Source organism: Cygnus olor, chromosome 19, assembly GCF_009769625.2.
Source record: "Cygnus olor isolate bCygOlo1 chromosome 19, bCygOlo1.pri.v2, whole genome shotgun sequence".
NCBI classification, from domain to species: Eukaryota; Metazoa; Chordata; class Aves; order Anseriformes; family Anatidae; genus Cygnus; species Cygnus olor.
This window is the reverse complement of record NC_049187.1, coordinates 447,861-466,749: the sequence shown is the minus strand read 5'-3', so window position 1 is coordinate 466,749 and position 18,889 is coordinate 447,861. Positions and strand designations below refer to the sequence as shown.

At 60.3% G+C, this 18,889-nt stretch overlaps 2 protein-coding genes across 2 annotated transcripts; one reads left to right on the top strand and one right to left on the bottom strand.

The window, feature by feature from the left end:
* Window positions 1–989: 989 nt before the first annotated feature.
* On the top strand, window positions 990–13,833 carry MAMDC4 (MAM domain containing 4). Its single transcript, XM_040532055.1, is given in 31 exon segments — window positions 990–1,080; window positions 1,830–2,102; window positions 2,105–2,152; window positions 2,803–2,916; window positions 3,011–3,184; window positions 3,347–3,472; window positions 3,714–3,835; window positions 3,837–3,860; window positions 3,986–4,070; window positions 4,335–4,460; window positions 4,709–4,997; window positions 5,762–5,957; window positions 6,657–6,741; window positions 7,225–7,407; window positions 7,560–7,673; window positions 7,910–8,041; window positions 8,215–8,345; window positions 8,425–8,530; window positions 8,878–8,994; window positions 9,262–9,396; window positions 9,555–9,685; window positions 9,798–10,014; window positions 10,286–10,423; window positions 10,593–10,714; window positions 10,863–10,953; window positions 11,104–11,250; window positions 11,686–11,820; window positions 12,097–12,224; window positions 12,310–12,424; window positions 12,787–12,962; window positions 13,578–13,833. Coding segments are annotated over 31 exon segments (4,119 nt in total). The 3' UTR covers window positions 13,626–13,833.
* A 1,266-nt stretch (window positions 13,834–15,099) lies between these two features.
* On the bottom strand, window positions 15,100–18,647 carry EDF1 (endothelial differentiation related factor 1). Its single transcript, XM_040531988.1, has 5 exons — window positions 18,490–18,647; window positions 18,138–18,189; window positions 16,880–17,040; window positions 16,218–16,311; window positions 15,100–15,666 (listed from the first exon to the last, which is right to left on the bottom strand). The coding sequence occupies exons 1-5, from the start codon at window positions 18,565–18,567 to the stop codon at window positions 15,605–15,607; spliced, it is 447 nt and encodes a 148-aa protein (XP_040387922.1). The 5' UTR covers window positions 18,568–18,647; the 3' UTR covers window positions 15,100–15,604.
* Window positions 18,648–18,889: the final 242 nt, after the last annotated feature.

Sequence of the window (18,889 nt, the reverse complement as noted above, 5' to 3'; positions counted from 1 at the left end):
AACACCTCCAGGGATGGGGCACCCACAGCTTCTCTGTGCAGCCTGTTCCTGTGCCTCACCACGCTCAGAGTAAAAAATTTCTTCCTTATATCTAAATATGAAACTACCCTTTTTAGTTTAATGACATTAAACTTGTTCTATCACTACACTCCCTGATAAAGCGTCCCTCTAAGTCAGGGTCTGGCCCCCCTCACAAGGAAAGGTTCAAACCTGATCAGAGATGAGGAACAGAGCCCTGCTCACATCTTATAAGCAAGGAAGACATCGACATTCAGATCTGGAGCACAGTGGCGCAGTGCCCTGGAAAAGCAGCTCAGGCGTTGATTCCTTCCTGGTCAGGAGGGTCCCATAGAGGAGATGTGCACTGTTAGTGAGACCTGACGTTCAGCCCCTGTGCCCCATGTCCTGCTTCAAACTTCTCATGCAGTGATGGATGGGGGAGAGCTTCGTGGGCTCTCCCCCATCGTGGGCTGGGCTGGGGGTGCTCCCAGCTTTGTTGCAGAGCCCACTGCCTGCTGGTGGCTCAGGGCTGGAGCTGTCTCCTGGGGAGGATGGTGTCCAAACCTGCCATCTTACAAGTTGGGGGGTGGGGAGGGGGGGTAGGAGCGGGAGAACACCAGGAGCCAAGCCCAGGTTCCCAGGGCATGCACTAGGTTGCACTGGGCCCGCCCAAGACAGAAGATCATCCCAAGACAATCAAGGAACTGGACTACCTCTCCTATGGGGAGAGTCTGGTACAGCTCAGCCTGGAGAAAAGGAGGCTCAGAGGGATCTCATCAATGTCTATAGATACCTGGAGGGAGGATGCCATGAAGACAGAGCCAGGCTCTCGTCAGTGGTGCCCAGTGCCAGGACAAGAGGCAATGGGCACAAACTGGAGCACAGGAGGCTCCCTACGAGCACCAGGCAGCCCTTCTGTGCCGTGCGGGTGGTGGGGCACTGGCACAGGCTGCCCAGAGAGGTTGTGGAGTCTCCAAAGCTGCATGGACATGGTGCTGGGCACCCTGCTCTGGGTGGCCCTGCTGGAGGAAGGGTTGGACCAGAGGGACCCAGAGGTACCTCCAGCCTCAGCTATTCTTTGTGATGCTGTGTGAAGAGCTCTGCTCCCTGCAGGGCCTGGGTGATACCACCCAGCAGTTGTGTGCACAGGGTCCAATTCCCTGCACGTGAATGGCTGTTAGATGTCAAAACCTGGGAGGGGGGCATGAGTGTCTTGCATCAGTAGGATGGAGGAGCACAGCTTCCCTTCGAGCCCCTGAATTGCTGAGGTTGGAAGCACCTCCAGAGATAGCCTAGTGCAACCCCTGCTCAGGCAGGGTCAGCTGCAGGGGGCTGCTAAGGGCTGTATCCAGAGGGGTTTTGAGCATTCCTGCAGATGGAGACTGTAACCTGCCCGGGCAGCCTGTTCTCGTTTTGATGACCCTCACCATAAACAATTTTTTTCTTAAACTCGGGTGGCATTTCATGTATTAGAGTTTGCTCTCATAGTCCTGTCCCTTCCTTGGTCACCCTGCTCTGGGAAGAAGAGCCTGGCTGCCTTGTCTTCATTCCCACCTGTGCTGAGCCTTCTCCAGGCCGAGCAGCTACACCCCTTGCAGCCTCTCCTCCTGTGAAAGATGCTGCAGTGCCTTCGTCATCTCCGTGGCCCCAGCTGGGGCACGTGCACATCTCTCCCCAGTGCTGAGCGGAGGGGAGGGCTCGGCCCCGCGGGAGATGCTCTGCCTAGGGCAGCCCCACAGCCTGATGCCTCCTTTGCCCGGGGCCCACGGGCAGCTCCTGCTCAGCTCGGTGCCTTCCGGGGCTCAGCAGGGATCCTGCCACAGCCTGAGGGAGTGGCACGCAGGGTGCCCTGACTGAGGTGGCTGCTCCATGGGAGGGCGCAGGGTTTCTCGCCTCCATGTGTCCTCACTCACACTCAGAAAGAGTCAAGCCCCTTGTTTTACTACACCTGATGCAATTGCGCTGTGCGGCGGCACAGATAACGGCGGGGCTGAAGTCCAGAGTGCAGCAGGTCCTGAGGAACAGATTCCAGCCTGGGGCTCACAGCGTGGCCTCCCCCGGCCCCTGCCTCGCCTGCCTCCCTTCTGCCCTCGTCGCATCCCAGAGGCTGAGATGTCTGGGCTCGCACTCCTTGCAACCCTGCTGCTGCTGGGTGAGTTGTTTTCCCCGCATGGGGGCCATGCCTTGGGTCACACTTCAGGATGAGAAGGGGACACAGCACTGCTGGTCCCGTCCATCCCTGCCCCATGGGAGTTGGGCTCACTGCCCCCCCCACCACCCCCCAAGCACTGCTGCAGCTTTCCCAGCTTGGGGGGCCGGGGGGGACCCTTCTGTCAGGGTCATGGAGGTCAAACGGGGAATCCCTGGGGCAAGCACATGCTGGAGCTGCTAGGGACAAGTCAGCGTCAGGCTGGGTTTATGATAGCTTTCCTCAGCATGATGAGGAAGTGCTCGCATTTCAGTGGCAGGGCGGCAGGGCCAATGCCATGGCCCTGACAGGCGGTGGTGGTGGTGGTGGTGGGAGATGCAAACCACCGTGAGGGTGGGTGTGAGTGGGCAGGGATGGGGCAGGACCCCAGACTTTGGGGGATTTTGCTTTTCTCCAGGCCCTGGTGAAACCCCTGCCCTAGCTGCCAGCCCACCCAGGCAGTGGAGGGTCCCATCCATGGAACAATGCTGCCAGGAGCCCAGTGCTCCCAACCAGCAGGGTCCCAAACTGAGGATCCTGCAGAGATGTCCCCTGCTGTGGCCCCATGCCCGGCTCCTCCATGAGGCTTTTCAGCCCCTTCCTCTCTCTCGCAGCTGGGACCATCCTCTCCAGCAGGGCCACTGTTGTCAACAGCTGCAGCAGCACGGCCGAGCACCTCTGCAACTTCGTGTGCTATTGCAGTGATTGCTCCGATGAGAACCAGTGCGGTGGGTGCCTGGCGAACAGGCGATGGAGCTGGGGGCACGGCAGCTCCCTGGGGTGGACCCATCCCTGCCCTGACCTCTGCCCCCCTGTCCCCAGGGTACCTGGGGGTCTCAGCTGTGCTGGGCACCCCCTTCACCTGTGATTTCGAGGAAGGTGACTGTGGCTGGCAGGACGTGAGCACCACAGCTTACAGATGGGTGCGGGGCCGGGCCAGCCTGGACAAATGGGGCACAGGGCTCCACTCTGACCACACCGTGGGCACAGACAGGGGTAAGTGGGAGCTGCTCTGTGGGCACCCACAGCACCGCGCCTCTGGGCTGAGGGTGCCCTGAGGTTGCCAGGGCTCCTGTCCTGGCAGGTGCAAGGGCATTGCCCACAGCAGTGATGCTGGCTGCAGCTCTGGAGCCTCTCGCTCTGCTCTGCCCTCCCCAGGGTGGTTCATGGTGACAGTGTCCCCACCAGCAAAGGCCACAGCTACCGCCTGGCTCAGGTCACCCGTGATGCAGGATGTGGCTGCCACGTGCGAGATCTGGGCCTCGTACCACCTCTCTGGAAGCGGTGAGTGCAGCTGGGTGCCCACAGCTGGTATCAGGGCAGGGAAGCGACCATGGGGGCAGTGATGGACAGAGCCACTGGCACCTCGAGATGGGTCCCTGCCATCCCACTTGCCTCTTCCATGCCCCGCAAGCAGAGCTGGCAGGACCCTGCTTCGGTCCCCAGAGCTGTCAGGATCTGAGCCACCCCCGCGGCCACCCCGGGGTGCCCACTGCCAAGGGCCTCATCTTGGGACTCCCTGCAGGGCTCAACCAGACAGCGTGGCCGACGCTGCGCCTGGCCATGGCACTCAGGGACAAGGTGGTGGAGCTGTGGCAGAGCCCCCAGCATGGAGCCGAGGGCTGGCACCAGCTGGTGGCGTACACGGGGCCGGATCACGGGGCAGTTCCAGGTGAAGAGTTAGGGCTGGAGGGTGCTGGGGTCTGGCCGGCCTCCATGGGCCTGCACCGGGAGCAGAGGCTGCACCGGTGGCTTGGGCAGATGAGCAGTTCACCCAGCCCTCGCCTCTTGTTGCAGCTCACCTTCGCCCTGACGCAGCCACCCGGGCGTGGGGCAGTGCTGGCACTCGATGACATCGTCTTCAGGAACTGTGGCTTGCAGAGTGAGTCTTGTGGCTGCTGGGATGATGCAGGATGGCACCCCAGGGTGGCGGTTCGGCCTTTGTGCTCTGTGCGAGCTCTCCCGCTGCCCAGGGTGTCTCGGGAGGTCACCTGCCCCAGACAGGGCACACAGTGGGCAGAGGGAAGCCATACCTTGGGTGGAGAGAGCAACCCAGGGAAAGACAGAGTGGGGAGCGCAGCACAGTGGGGTTTTGAGCTCCCTGTGGGGGCCAGCAAGGTGCTGACACCATGTCCCACAGCCCCAGCACCTGGGCAGCAGGCCTGCGGGGCGGAGGAGAGATGCAGCCAGGGCTCCTGCCTGGCACCAAACCGCTTCTGCGATGGCACCGACGACTGCGGGGACGGCTCGGACGAGGCTGCGCAGCGTTGCCGTGAGCATCTCCAGCCCCAGGGTGGGGGGGGGCACGGATGGGCAGAGGGTCTGACCCTGTGGGGCCATGGGATGGCACAGGGCTGGCATGGGTTGTTCCAGCACCACCCTGGAGCTTTACAGCTGCAGGGGCAAATTCACCCAGCAGGCTTTGTCATGGGGAAACATCAACACAGACCATCATGGGGCCTCCCGCCTGGGCAGCGCTGGGCCCCCGTCCCTGTGTCACTGCTCTCGCTCCCCCCACAGAGAGCTTCAAGACCTGCTACTTTGAGACTGGTTTCTGCAAGTGGGTGGAGGCTGGGCAGCCGACATGGGAGAGGAACACAAGCATGAACTTGGGTGCCACATACGGCATCCCCACCCGGGACCACAGCACAAATAGCGCAGCGGGTACGTGCTGGGTAGTGGGATCTCCTGTGAGCCCCTTCACAGCCCTCGGGATGGCACACTGGGGAATCCAGCCACCTGCCACCCTTGGCGTCACTGGCCCCAGCACGGAAGTGCCCTCTGGCCCCTGCGATAACAGCATGCCTAGGCTCAGCTTGAGGCTGCACTGGGAAAACAGCCTCTGTAAACAACGAATACCTGATGGCTCCCTTGGGAGAGGTTTTGCAAGCATGGCTGGAAACCTTGCAGCAAGTCAGCACTGATAAGCAGCCACCCTTGCTGCTCCCGGCAGCACCGGCTGTCTTCTCCTGGGCCCTCTGGTTTTCTTCTGCTTTGTGCCTTGGCAGGAAAACAGCTCCTTGGTGAACACCAGGGGAACCAAATTAAAAGCTGTGATGGCAGGGCCGGGGCGGCGCGGGGCACAAGCTGGGAATGGTTGTGCAGGGCACTGTACGTGCTGCCTGTTTGTCCCAGCCTCCCCAGCCCCCGCTGCCACACCTGCTCCTTCTGCGTTTGTACCTGCATGCCTGGAACCACTTGGCTCCATCTCAGTGTCTCCCACAGGCTATTTCCTCCATATCAGCAGTGCCTCAGCTGCAGGGTCCAGCAGCACGGCCAGCCTGACCATTTCCATCATCTCCTCCAACAGCTCCTGCTACGTGAGTCACCGTGGGTGCATGAGTGCAGGGCAGGGGACAGCAGCCCCATAGGCATGGCAGTGGTGAGGGATGGGTTCCCCGTTTGCAGGGAGCACCACATGGGGCCAGGTCTGCCTTGGCCCTTAGCCTGGGGAGAACGGCAGGTTTGGGGGTGGTTGGTGGCATCCCCAGCACCTGCTGGGAGCACTGAGCTTCTCCAGCCCCACCTCTGTGAGCATCCCATGGGGTGTGGGGGCTCTGTGCTCCTTCTCAGCTCTCAGAGCTTGCTCACCACCACTCCCCGGCTCCAGCTCGTGCTGTACTGCCACCTCCATGGCTCGGCCACCAGCAGTCTCAGCATCTCCTACATGATCAACTCCACTGAGCAACTGGTGAGAGAGAGGACAGGGGACACGGGCAGCTGCTGGGTCCGGGAGAGAGTGGACTTCAATGTGACAGAGAGCTTCAAGGTGGGCTGGGGCTGTACTGGGTAAGCTGGGTGCCCAGAGCCTCACTGTGCCCAGGGACCTTGCTGTGACACTGCCTCAGCCCTGAAAACCCAACCCCAGGGCAGCCTCCACCAGCATTGCTACAGGGCAAGGGGCCACCCCCAAGCAGGTTGGCTGATCTGTGGGTCCTCAGTATGCACCCATGGGACCAGGGGTAGTATATGGACTGGGAACCAGAGGCCAGAGCTGGGCCTCCTGGTGGTGGCAAATACCACCCTCATGTCCCCTGTGTCCTCCACTTCCAAATGCCCCGCAAACCCAGGGACCATCCTGATTCTTCACACGCCCCATGTCACCCAACACCTTCCCCCAGCCCATCTGCTGTCCCCCATGGCCACCCATACGACCCTACCCTCTCCCAGTTGCCTATGGAGGGCACTCTGATGGCACCCCTGGGCAGCCGCAGGCCATGGGGCATGTACAAGGGCAGCACCATTGCCCACGCCCCGCCATCCCACCCCATGCACCCCTTCCAGACACAGCATCACCCTTGCTCCCGTGGATCCCCTCCCTGGGGTTGCGAGTGCTAGCCGATCAGAGGGGCTGGGTGTCCCCCATCCCACGGCCCCCCAGTGTCCCCCCATTCCCAGCAGTGTCACACAGCCCCTCTGTACTGTGCAAGACCCTGTGCTGACCTGCCGGCATGGTGCTTCCCTGCAGGTGCTGATCAAGGGGGTGGCCAGAAGTGGAGGGACCGTGGCCATCGACGACCTGTACCTGTCTCCAGGCTGTAATCCACATCCGGGTGAGCTTGGATGCGAGCTGCGGCTCCCAGGTGCCTTCTGGCCATGTCACCATCACTAGAGGACTTGCCTCAGGGTCTGCCTGTCTTCTACTTATCATGGTGGCCATCCTGGGCACAACGTAGCAAGCACTTGCCCTGGGTACCACAGCCTGGAGTGCCTGGTGTCCTGGTCCTGCACCTGTGACACCCCTGCCCCAAATCCTCCTTACCCAGTCATATCACACACACAGATACCACTGACAACTACCAGGTCTCCTTTGTTTGGAGGCAGCACCAGTGCAGGGCTGGGGGACATGGAGAACTAGGGAGGGGCTTGGGGCCAGCGGTGACCGTCTGTGGGGACAGACCAGTAGGGTTGTGCCTGCACAGGGCTCTGCTGCCATGGCCGGGCTGTGCTGGCAGGGGACACCTGGTGGGGCTACAGCTGGAAGGGGCAATGCTGGGACAATGCCTGGACCCAGGTCTGGCCTCACACCCTGCCAGTGCTGCACTCCAGCCTGGGGCTTTCACCATCAGATCCATCTCTGACGGCGCTGCCAGGCCAGGACCATGCCGGCACCTGCAGGGCCAGGGAGTTCACCTGCAATGATGGGAGCTGCATCAGCAGCGAGCTGGCCTGTGACTTTGCCAAGACGTGCACTGATGGCTCCGATGAGAAACTCTGCGGTGAGTCTGTGGGCAGGAGCTGGGCACCCAGCTCCCCATGCCCAGAGTCACTGCGGGGCTGGGGCAAGGGGGCCCGGGGCACCCCCCCAGCTCGGGCTGGGGCAGCCCGGGAAGCTCCATGGTACCACAGCGCTGATCGCTTGGTTTTGCAGGAGCCACCACCTTCGAGGAGGGGGATGGGGGTTGGCATGATGTCAGCGTGGGCCGGCTGCGCTGGGCCATACAGAGGGCCACCGAGCCCAGAGCCATTGCCCTCGTGGGAGCAGGTGAGGCCATTTCCACTGCTTGAAATGGTGCTTGTTGGTCCCCAGCACCATGGGGGCTCCCAGGGTGCAGAGCCCCCTGCACCTGCCCCTGCCCTTGCTCCTGTTCAGACAGATGGAAGCCGCTGTGGGAGGGGGTCGGGGTGGTGCCCAGGCAGGGTGCTAGAAGCAGGGTACTTTGGCAGGGGGGTGATCTGTTGTGGCTCTGCCCCAACCCCTCAGGCTGTTTCCTTGTCCAGGGGCTTTCCTGGCCCTCCAGGAAGGAGAAGGACAAATGGTGGCTCCCGCAAAGGCACGCACGCCTCTGCTGGGCCCTTCTGGCCCGGCCTGCAGCATGGAGATGAGCTACCACATCCAGAGCGGCCCCCAAGGTAGACCCTGCCTTGCCTGGGGTCAACTGCAAGACGCTGCTGTCTTTCCCAGCCCTGCTGTCCCCCATCGAGCTGCCTGGAGCTGGGGGTGTCCCCATTCCCTGCAGCTGCAGGCTGGGTGGGTGGCGGCCACGTGGGTTACCTGTGCCCCCAGCACCATTTCTCATGCCCAGGCTTCCTCGCTGTCAGCGTCGTGGACCACACCACAGGCATGACCCACCTGGCCTGGCACGTGCGGGGGCACGGCAGCATGGCCTGGGGACGTGTCCGCGTCCTGCTGGGAGAGAGGGCCCGGCCCTTCCAGGTACAACCAGCCTGGCCGGTGGCAGGCTGTGCAGTGCTGGTGCCACCAGCAGCCCGGGGCTCACCGCAACCACCCCCAGGTCGAGCTGCTGGGGCTGGTGGATCTGCAGGAACCTGCAGACGCCGCCATCGACAACGTGACATTTGTGCAGTGTGACCCCGATGTGTTGCCCCCAGGGGCCACGGGTATGTCAGAGCATGCGGGTGCCTTCCTCTGGGTGTGGTGGGCAGGAGGGGACCCTGCTCAGAGCCACCAAGCCGCTGGGAGGTGGGTGCTGCTGCCTGGGGGCTGCCAGTCGATCCTCACCTGTCCCCACCCCAGGGACAGGGCTGCAGCCACACGCGCCCTTGGCCCAGAGCACACGTCCTGCTCCCTGGCATTTGCCACCCCCAGGAGCATGGGGTGAACCTGGGGAGCGGGGCGGGGGGGGAGCAGCTGTGCTGGGCAGGGGAAAGGGACATTTGGGGAACCTGTTTGCTTTCGGGGTTCTTTATCCACACCACCTTCACCATGGTCACCTCTCTCTGGCCAGAGCTGTCCTGCAACTTCGAGACGGGCCTGTGCGGCTGGTACCAGGATCAGGCCAGCGACTTCCAGTGGGTCCACAGCACGGGGCAGGGGCAGGGCTCTGACCACACCACTGGCTCGGGTAAGGGGCCAGCTCCTCTCCTGGGGGCCCGGCCAGCTGGGGGGACCCTGCAGCCCCCTGTCCCCAGGGTGGGGCATGCCCTGCGCACCCTGAGCAGCACTGGGAGCCCCCCTGCATATGGGACTGGCTCAGCCAAGGCAGCCCAGGGGCACCCAGACCCAGGGCTGGGGGCATGATGAGGCCCTGGCAGTGAGGGCAGGACAGGTGGGCGCGGCATAGAGCGCCCATGCCTGTGCCCCATCCACCCTGGCTGTTCCTGATGCTCAGGCTATTTTCTGGCCGCGAACCCCTCGGCACCATGGAGCCGTGGTCAGCGTGCGCAGCTCATCACCTATGGCCAGGAGCCTGCCGCCACCCCACGCTGTCTCACCTTCTGGTACCGCCTGGCCGGCCCGCAGATCGGTACGTAGCCCTTCGCATCCTCACCAGGATGCTCCAGCCTGGGTATTGCTGAGGAGTGCAGGGTCCCGGTGGGGTGCAGGACAGGGCACCTGAGGCTGTGCAGTGCTGCAGCGAGCCTGGGCACTGGGGCCGACTCCTCAATGCTCCCCTCTGCCCAGGCACCCTGAACCTCAAGCTGCAGCTGGAGGGAGCAGAGGAGACGGTGCTGTGGACCCGGCGGGGGACCCATGGCAGCCTCTGGCACCGGGGGCTGGCAACACTCCCTGCCACAGGACAGCAGCGCTACCGGGTGAGTGAGGCCTGCGGGTGCCTGGCGGCGCGGGGCTGTGCTGTGCTGGGGTCCCTGTGCTGTGGGGCGCAGCCGGGCCCCTCTGAAGCTGCCGTCTTGCCCCTGGCGGCAGCTGGCCTTTGAGGCCCTGCGGGACGGCTTTGTGGGTGATGTGGCGCTGGATGACCTGTTGGTGACGGAGGGCACCTGTGGGGCCGAGCTCTCCTGCTCCTTTGAGGCAGACACCTGTGGGCTGACGGGCAGCAAACAGCCGACATGGCTGCGGCAGAGCAACAGCACCGGCACCATCGCTGGCCCCCCAGCTGACCACACCACCGGCACTGCTGCAGGTAGCGGGGCCACGTCTTCATGGGGTCTGGGGAGCTGCCCTGCTCACCTCTGCTGCCTGCATGGCCACAGGCCTTAGCCCCCCCCCCTCCAGCCCCTGCACCCTGAGAGTGCTGCTGCTTCAGCATAACAGAAGCACTGGGTACAGCACTCCCCAACCCCAGGGCTCCTCAAACCCATTTTCCCAACCCCAGGGCTCCCCAGTGACCCTCAGCAGGGCCGGGCAAGGGGCGGGGGGGAGGCGTCACAGCATGGGGGCTTCTCTCTCTGCAGGGCATTACATGGTGGTGAGCACCAGCAAGGGCTCCCTGCCCATGGGGCACAAGGCCACCCTCACCTCTGCACTGTACCAGCCCTCTGCACCCGCCCAGTGCCTGGCCTTCTGGTACCAGCTGAGCACCGGAGACCCAGGTGAACCCCATGTCCCCCTTGCCATGTACCGCAGGTCAGCATGGGATGCTTGGGTCCTGTGGGGCAGCTCCCGATGGGTAGGCACCAAGGGGCCAAGTGCTTGCTATGCACCACGCCATGGCACAGCATGCATCCAGCATTGGGGGCGGGGGGGGTGGTCCCTGGACAGGTTCTCTCAGCATTCTTGTGGAGGAGAGCGGGGTGCTGAGGAAGCTGTTCAGCATGAGCACAATGGAAGGGGACACCTGGCACCGCAGCCACGCCACTGTCCAGGCAGATGGGGACTGGAAGGTGAGGCAGGGCCCAGGGCACCTCCCAGCAGGGTTGAAGCTGCAGGAGGAAGCAGGCGCTGGGGTGACGACGGGTACGCTGCTCCAGCTCACTGCCTGCACCATGGCAGCTGCCAACCTTCATGTCCCCACTCCCCACCTCCCCACAGGCAATATTTGAAGTGGTAGGAGCCGGGGGTGACCATGGGTACATCGCGCTGGATGACCTGCATGTGTCGGATGGAGCCTGCCCTGAGCCAGGTGGGAGCCTGTGCCATGGCAGCAGCATGGCCAGGCTGGGGTCTGAGGCACCCCATGGGGATATGTGGCTGTGGGGATAGGGACAGCCCATCCCATCCACCACCACCACCCATCTAGTGGTGCATGCGTCTCAGCCCGCATTTCCTACAGTATCCTGTGACTTCGAGCTGGACATGTGTGGCTGGAGCAGCCCTGCGGATGAGCGCCTGCACGGCTTCGCCTGGGGCTGGAAAAGTGGGGTCCCCCTGGCCAAATACCCCGGCCCCGAGCAGGATCACACCCTGGGCACAAAAGATGGTAGGAGACATCCCTCACCCCCCCACCCCACCCCACCCTAGGGTGCCCTGGCATGGCTGGGAGGGTCAGGAGGAGCTGGGGATGGAGGAGGTCACCCATGAATGTCCCCTCCATTTCATCCCAGCCCTAAAAGCTGTGCCCTTGTCAGCTCTGTCCTCGCCCCAGGCTTGGACTGGTACAAGACCAGGCAGAACAGACCCCACGAAGGGCAGATGCCCACCCAGGTGACAGCACAGCTCCACTGTGGGCCCCAGCCCTGTACATGGAGGGGGGGATGGCTGGCTCCATGGCATCTGCACGGCTTGGTCCCAAAGGCAGCAAGAAGCAGGACTGGGGGTTCGGTTCTCAGGGCGTGTCTCAGGAGTATGGGGAGCAGGAGGCACTGGAAGGGCCGCAGGACAGGGGACACCCTGCGCTCTGTCCCTGCCCCTCCAGGTCACTACATGCACTTTGACACCCGCGTGCTGGGTGCTGGGGGCACCACTGCCCAGCTGGAGAGCCAGCACCTGCCCGCCACTGCCGATTCCTGCCTGCGCTTCTGGTACCACATGGACATCCCGGAGCACCTCTGTAAGTGCTGCCCCAGCGGGCTGAGCAGAAGGTGCTGTCCCTGCAGAGGGTGGCTTCAGCCCATGGGGGAGGGGGGGGCTGGGGGCTCAGTCAGGGGGCTGCAAACCCCCTCCCTACCTGGGGTGTGTGTGTGTGTGTGTGTGTGTGTCTCACTGGGTGCTGCCGTCGCAGCGGAGGGTGGCACAGACAGGAGGGCCTGGCTGCTCTTGTGAGCTTTGAGCCGTCGTTGATATGGGGGTGCACCCCCCCCACCCCTACCCCCCCCGCATGTTGCAGCTGACGGGGAGCTGCAGGTGAGGCTGCGGAGTGCATCAGGGCAGCGCACAGCCTGGAGCGTGGCAGGACACCCAAGCCGGGGCTGGCGGAGCGGCACAGTGCCCGTGCAGAGCCCCAGTGAGTTCCAGGTGAGTGGGGCCGCGCCAGGTGCCGTCCCAGGTTGCTGAGTGCTCTCCCTGCGCATCACCCCCAACAACCCGTCTTCTCTTGCAGATTATCTTTGAGATCACCACGCGGATGTGGCCAATGGAGGGGACCGTGGCGCTAGATGACATTGAGTACAGTACCGCTGGAGGCTGTGATTCCAGCCCGGAGACACAGGGGAAAGGTGTGGGGCAGCCCCAAACAACAGTATCTTGTGTTCTTTGGGATTGTGGCCTCTGCAAGCCCCCAGAGCACGTGGGGCACAAGCAGCTCGCGCACGGCTGCTTCCAGCCTCGGAGAAGGGGATTTGACCCTCCCCATGGCAGCTGGGCAGGGTGCTGGTATGAGGCAGTTTTGTGCGGCAGGGAGGGTTCCCTCTGGCCACACGTCCTGCCAGCTGCAGAGGCTGGATGCGGGCTGCCTTTGGCACGGTGTAATGGGGGAAGGTGAATCCTGCGCCACCCAGGGTGCTGGCGTTTTGGCTGCAGCTCGAGTCGGCTCTTCCCAGTGGTGGTTGAGACTGGCAGCACCTCCTTTCCCTTGCAGAGAAGTCTTCCCGTGGCTTTGTGGCAGAAGTGGTGCTCAGCCTTCTGCTGGCCATCATCACCCTGGTACTGGCAGTGGCCGGCGGCTGGTACTGGCTGAAGAGGAGAGGGCAGGGGAGCAGGATGGCAGCAGAGAGCAGCACTCCCCAGGGCTTCGACAACATCACTTTTCGAGATGTAAGGAGCAGCCCTGGCCCTCAGGATGAGGGTGCAGGACTATCCCATTTGCCCAGCTGCCCCCAACAGCAAAAACAGCCTTTCTTAAAAAGCTCAGCAAATTCTAGCAGGCACCTAGTGAGCCTGCAATCTGCTAACACATCAGAGAGGTGCAAAGGGCTCTGCTTCTTATCTAGTCACTGGCAAATGAGTGACCCTAGAGCTGTATAGGACTGACCTAGATATTTTGCTGCTGTGATCAGGCATTTGCTACAGAAACAGCTGAGGCTGCAATCCTCCTCCCCAGGGCCCTGCTGGGGAGCAGGTCATGCAAACATTGCTCAACCTCTTCTAGCCAGGAACTTCAAACCTAGAGGGGCATCTTAAATGACATTCAGTTTCTTTCAATGAGTTTGGTGCCATGCTGTCCCCAGCAGAGCCACTGACCTCTTGCAGCCATGCCAGGGCTGATCTCAAAGGACAAGGAGCCCACTCAGACTCGCTGGGCAGTTTTGTCTGCTGGGGTTCACGTGTGCTGGTGTATGGGTTATCCCCTCCACAACCTGGAAGTCCTTGGATTTCCTATTAGACAGCCTTCACTTAATGGAACCAGCTCACATTGAGCCTTCTTTACAGGACAAGGTCGTTATATCGCCAGTGCAAAAAGAGGGGGATGAAGACTGAATTAATAAGCCAACAACACTCTTTGCCTCCTCATGCCTGCGAGGCACACGTGGGGCAGAGCATCCTTCCAGGAAAACCCCCCGCTCCGTCCAGCTCGCAGCCTCACCCAGCCCCAGGCACCCTCGCTGTCCAACATCCCGCACTGCGGAGCTGCAGCGGGCACCAGCCCCAGGGGCACAGCTCGGATGCTTCCTCCACTACCTCCAATGCTGCGCTCGGGAAAAGCGCTGCTGTCTTTTGTAACATGAGCTTTCTGTACCACACCGAGACAGCGTGACGTGCCTGTGCATTGACAGACCCAGGGAGCAGGGGTTTCTCGGGGCAGGACCGGCCATCCTTGTGTGAGCAGGGTCCTGGCAGTTGCCCATTTCTCAGGTGGAAGGGGGCAGAGTGCACCATCCTGCACCCCTCCAGGGGTGGGTGCTTGCTTCTGGCAAAAGCAGTTTCCCAGTCCCAGGATTAAGCAGAAGAGCACAGACCTGTCAGCTCCCAGGGCACAGAAGCACCTGGCCAGCAAGGCAGGGCTGGGGAGACTTTGGGTGGAGGCAGTCGGGCAGGGAGCGGGGTGGGCAGCACCACACAGCACACCTGCCAGCAGCCAACAGCTCTGACCCAGCTGTACAGGCACTCACCCACCACGGGATGGCCCATACTTGTTTTGAGGGCTCCCGTAATTTGCATTTAAATGACAATGGAAAATGTAAAAGAAAAATCCTCCCGAAGCACAGGCTGGGCTCAGAGCCAGGTCAACCACTGCTGCAACCAGACCATGGGAGACCATTGCCCAGGACCACTCTTCCCCCGCTCCCCAAGTTTACAGAACAATTTAATACTATTGCCCCAAGCAAGCCCTTGCCAAGTCTGCCAAATAAACGCAACAACAAACCAGTTCAGCCTCTGTGGAGGTAAACAGCTCATTAGCAAGCCCGGTCTCTTTAAACTGCCACAGCTTGGCTGAAGGGAACATAGCATGCCACTTACGTGATTTGTGGCAGAAGCCTGCTTTTCCTCTTGTCCTGCTACAGACAATTAATTCTCCCTTCAGCTCTGTCCCACTTAGGGACAGTCACGCCACACAGTCATGTTGAGCAGAATCCTTAAAGCTCCACCACAGCTCCCATCCTGGCAGTGCTCAACAAGAAGGGTAAAAAGAGGATATAAGGAGGGCTCTGGCTTCATATAAATACCCCACTGTCTCTGCAGTCGTCTTGCTTTGTACAATGCCACAGACTCTACTCACCTTCTCCACACAAGATAAAAACACAGTATTGATTTAATCTCTGGGACGTAAGCCAAAGCCGCAGTCCTAATCAACAAGGAAAGAAGCAGAGCAGCTAGGAAGGCTGTGACCACCACCTGTTACCCTAGATGCTCCAGGCAGTCCCACTGCACTTCCAGAAGAAGTGCACCAGTCACAGCCAACAACAAAAACTTACTGCCAGCTGGTAAGCATGAAGCAACTACCCCATGCACCTGAAGGGTATCAAACTTTATTATAGATCTCTTTAAAACAGGCTGGAAGGAACAAAGAAAAAACGTCATTGCAATGCAGTGACTGAGTCATCATTTCAAATGCAGACACTGATCAACCCTCAACTCTCCCAAATTATTTATATATAATATATCCCACCCTTCCCCAAAATTGTTCCAATTAAATTATCACATTTCAGACCACCCCAAGTGTCTTAACATTAGCTGCTTCTAAACACCAAGACACACATGTTTTGTGGCAAATTAGATGCAGTATTTTTTTGGGTTTAGTTCCTCAATCTCTGGAAAGGAGGAAGGAAAAACAAAATCAGGACAAACGCTTCTTTAAGGTTGCCTTTTTACAGCAGGTACAGATTCTGCAGATTTCCCCCCCAAAGCAAGTCTGAAACCCTCTTGTTCAGCTTGGCAATATGAAGAGAGATTCTGGTGGTTAAGGAGAACCAGCCAGACGAGATCAGTCTGAACAAACTGATTTCGAGGCTTTGTTGTCACTTCCCTTTGGGGCCAGTTTCGAGTGGTTTTCCAATATCCTTCCCACGCAGTTTAAGGCCTGGAATAAGACAAAGGAATCAACCATCAGCTGCTGTGCACTTGATCATTCACCTGTAAAGAAGAGAGTGTCCAGAAAAGAAGGCAGGGGAACCAGATTTAGGAAGAATCCTACTTTCTGATGCTGCTACAAGCTAAAGTTACAGAAAAGGCTCTAATTTTGCTTGTGCATTGACTGTGTTCCTAGCAAATGGCGTTTGAACAGGCGTAGGAGACCCACATTAACTCCAGGGGTGGCAAGATACTTTCCTGAGTTAACATCAGACCTTCTAGGGACATAGCGTATCACTGATTCTGGGGGGACTGTATACAAGAGAGGTCCCTGGGGCACAGACCCACACACAAAGACGGAAAACAAAGGCAAGTAAGAGCTTTGAGTTCACAGTTCCAGATCTTAAGAGCACACAGTTTAATGACACAGAAACCATAACAGCCCACAGTCAGCACTTGTTTCTGACTGTAGGTGTAAACAACTTAAACAAAAACATCTCTTACTGAAACGTTGAGAAAACTGAAAACACTGTCATTATTTTTGAATTCTACTTGACTTACCAATGGCTCTTTCAATCTTGCCCATAACCTGATTATTGGGGATTGCTCTTCCTGATTCGTAGTCAGCAATAACTTGTGGTTTTTCATTGATTTTCTAAAAAGACATTACGTGTCTCAAACATTGGCTCCATACACAGTAAACGTTCAAAACCAGCCCCCCAGTACTCACACGGAAAAGATGCACCCTCTAATTCTGCCAGGATCAGAAGACAAAGTGCCCACTTCCAGGCTTACTGCATCATCCCTCTATCACCTCCCTTCACTATTTGAGTGCCACAGTGATGGCGACACTCATCCTGGACAGACTTCTCTTAGCCTCCCAGGAGGAAAAACACTAAATACTGCTGCTCATTAGTAAAGCAACGCACTTCTGAACACAGTACAGAAGAACTCACATCCACACTGAGCTGATGGGAGGAGGGGCAGGGCGAAGCCTCCGACCAGCTCACTGGCTGTAACAGCTGCACAAATAACCCCCTAAGCCTACGTAACTCATTCTCTTGGAGGTCAGACAACAGAGATGCTGTATTCAAACTTCCTGCTCATGATACCCATGGAGATATGGGAAAAGAAGTGTCCATCTTCACCTGCCTCAAGGTGCTTATCTATATTCATTCCCAGAGAGCTAGAGGGGAGGCCGGATAGCGCTGGGCAATACTTACTGTGGCCAAGTCCTTCTGCGTCATGCCCTTGCTCTGCCGACCCTGCTGGATTACTTTGCCCACCTCCAGGGGAACTCTGTCATGGTGCAGCTCTTCTGTTTCTCGGTCGAGCTTGGCTGTGTTCTTTGTAATAAAGTGTTGTTTGTTTTGGCCTGCTGCCCCTATCATTCAAAGCAAGAACAAAAAAAAAAAAACACACAAAAACAAACAAAACAAGGCTCAGAGCTGCACCAAAAAAATATCAAAGCAGTTTTTCTGAACACCCAGCTGCCCAGGATCCCAGGGAGTTTTCACGAATTTCATGTGCCAACATCAGCACGGACCTCAACCAGATCTTGCCTGCCTGCTGCAGCTCAGGGAACATGTTACCTTAATCCTATTAAATGCTGATGTCTAAACAGTCATTCAGAGCCCTCCCCTTTCTTTACTTCGTATCTGAGTTTCATTCCAGCTATGCAAATTTTTGCTCTTGCTTGGGGTTTTAATATTCAAATTTCACTCCATACACGCAAGTTTTTGCTACAGCCGGGAGGATTTAATATTGGAACTTGTACCTTGCTTGCTCAGTCACAAGGCAGCGTGAATAACTAGCTTTTAGTCAATTTTCCGATGCTGTTTAGAATTAAACTGTAACCCCATTTAGCTTTGCAGAAAGCCTGGGGTTCAAGAATATGCTGTTGCTTTACCTCACGTAAATCAGAACGTTTCAGTCATAGCTCGAGTCCCTTCTCTAACATCAGCCTCTGAAATCCGGTGTCTCGAAAAAGCTGACTGAACCCTGTTCAAGGGCCACCCGTTTATTCGTTTACAGCCACCATAATCTTTCCCGTGCGGTGCCCGATTTGTATCGGACAGCAGACAGAATTTTTTTTTAACTGCTACGCTACAGGAGAAAGAGCGGTTACCGACATTTTTAAGCGCGTGCTATCAGCACGAGACCTAGCTGTGAACGGGGAGCTTAACCCGAGGCGTGTGAGCGCGAAGGCTCTTTCACGGGCCTCGCAGCCCCCGAACCAGCGACTGCCGCGTCCGCACGCTTGAAGAGAGGGGCGATGCGTTTAACGTCTGGGCCCGGGGAAAGGCACCGCCGTGCACGGGCGGCTCGGCGCCCTCACGGGAGGCTCCGGCAGCCGCCGGCCCCGGCCGCCCGTCCTCCCCCCCCCCCCAACCCGTGACGCCGGGCTCCGGGGAGGGGGCGGCCGGGCCGGGCCGGGCGGGCCGTGGGGTGGGGGTCGGGGCGGCCGCGGGCCGTACTCACACTTCTTGGAGGTCTCCACGTCCTCGCCCCGCCGCTGCGCTGCCAGGATGGCCTGCGGGAGCAAAGCGGCCGCGCTCAGACGGGGGGTGGCCGGGCACAGCCGCCCCCACGCGAGGCCCCGGGGCTGGGCGGCCCCGCCCCGCTCCTTGCATCAGCCGGGCCGCGGCGGGGCCGGGCGGGGGGGGGGGAGGGGGGCGGCCGGGCCGGGGCCCCTCAGGCCCCCCCCCGAGGCAGCGGGGGCGCCTCCGCGGCCCCCCCCCACCCGCCCCGCCCCGCCCCGCCCCGCCCCGCCCGGTGCCGGCTCCGCGCCCCGCGGGGAGTCAGCCCCGGGCCGCGCCGCCGCCCCGCCGACCTGCTTGGACTTGGCCTGGGCCGCGCTGGGGCCCTTCTTGCGCAGCACCGTCACCGTGTCCCAGTCGCTCTCCGCCATGGCTCCGCCGCCGCCCCGGCCGCGCCGCCCCCCGCAACGAGTGGGCGGGGCAGGAGCCCTCCGCCCGCCCCCCCTCCCCCCGAGGCGCCGCGCCCGCCGATAGGGCCGCGCTCACGTCCTTCAGGGAAAGCGGCCAGTCCGGAGAGGGGGGCGGGGCGAGCGCGGGGGGCGGGGCTGGGGGGCCTCAATAGGCTCCGGTAAAAATAGCGATTCCCCGGCAGGTGTGACGTCATCGCTGCTCATAGGCACAGAACCCTAACGATCAACCCGCTCGCGGATCTCATTGGCTAGCGCGCCCCCGGCTGGAGGCGGGCACGCGTCC

What these genes read in the sequence shown, in the direction of transcription:
- EDF1 (XM_040531988.1), bottom strand. Translation starts at nt 18,567, where the DNA reads ATGGCGGAGAGCGACTGGGACACGGTGACGGTGCTGCGCAAGAAGGGC. An exon ending in CGTGGAGACCTCCAAGAAGT is followed by an intron (nt 17,041 to 18,137) that starts GTGAGTACGGCC and finishes TTTGAATGATAG; the next exon opens with GGGCAGCAGGCCAAAACAAA. An exon ending in CAAGATTGAAAGAGCCATTG is followed by an intron (nt 15,667 to 16,217) that starts GTAAGTCAAGTA and finishes GTCTTATTCCAG; the next exon opens with GCCTTAAACTGCGTGGGAAG.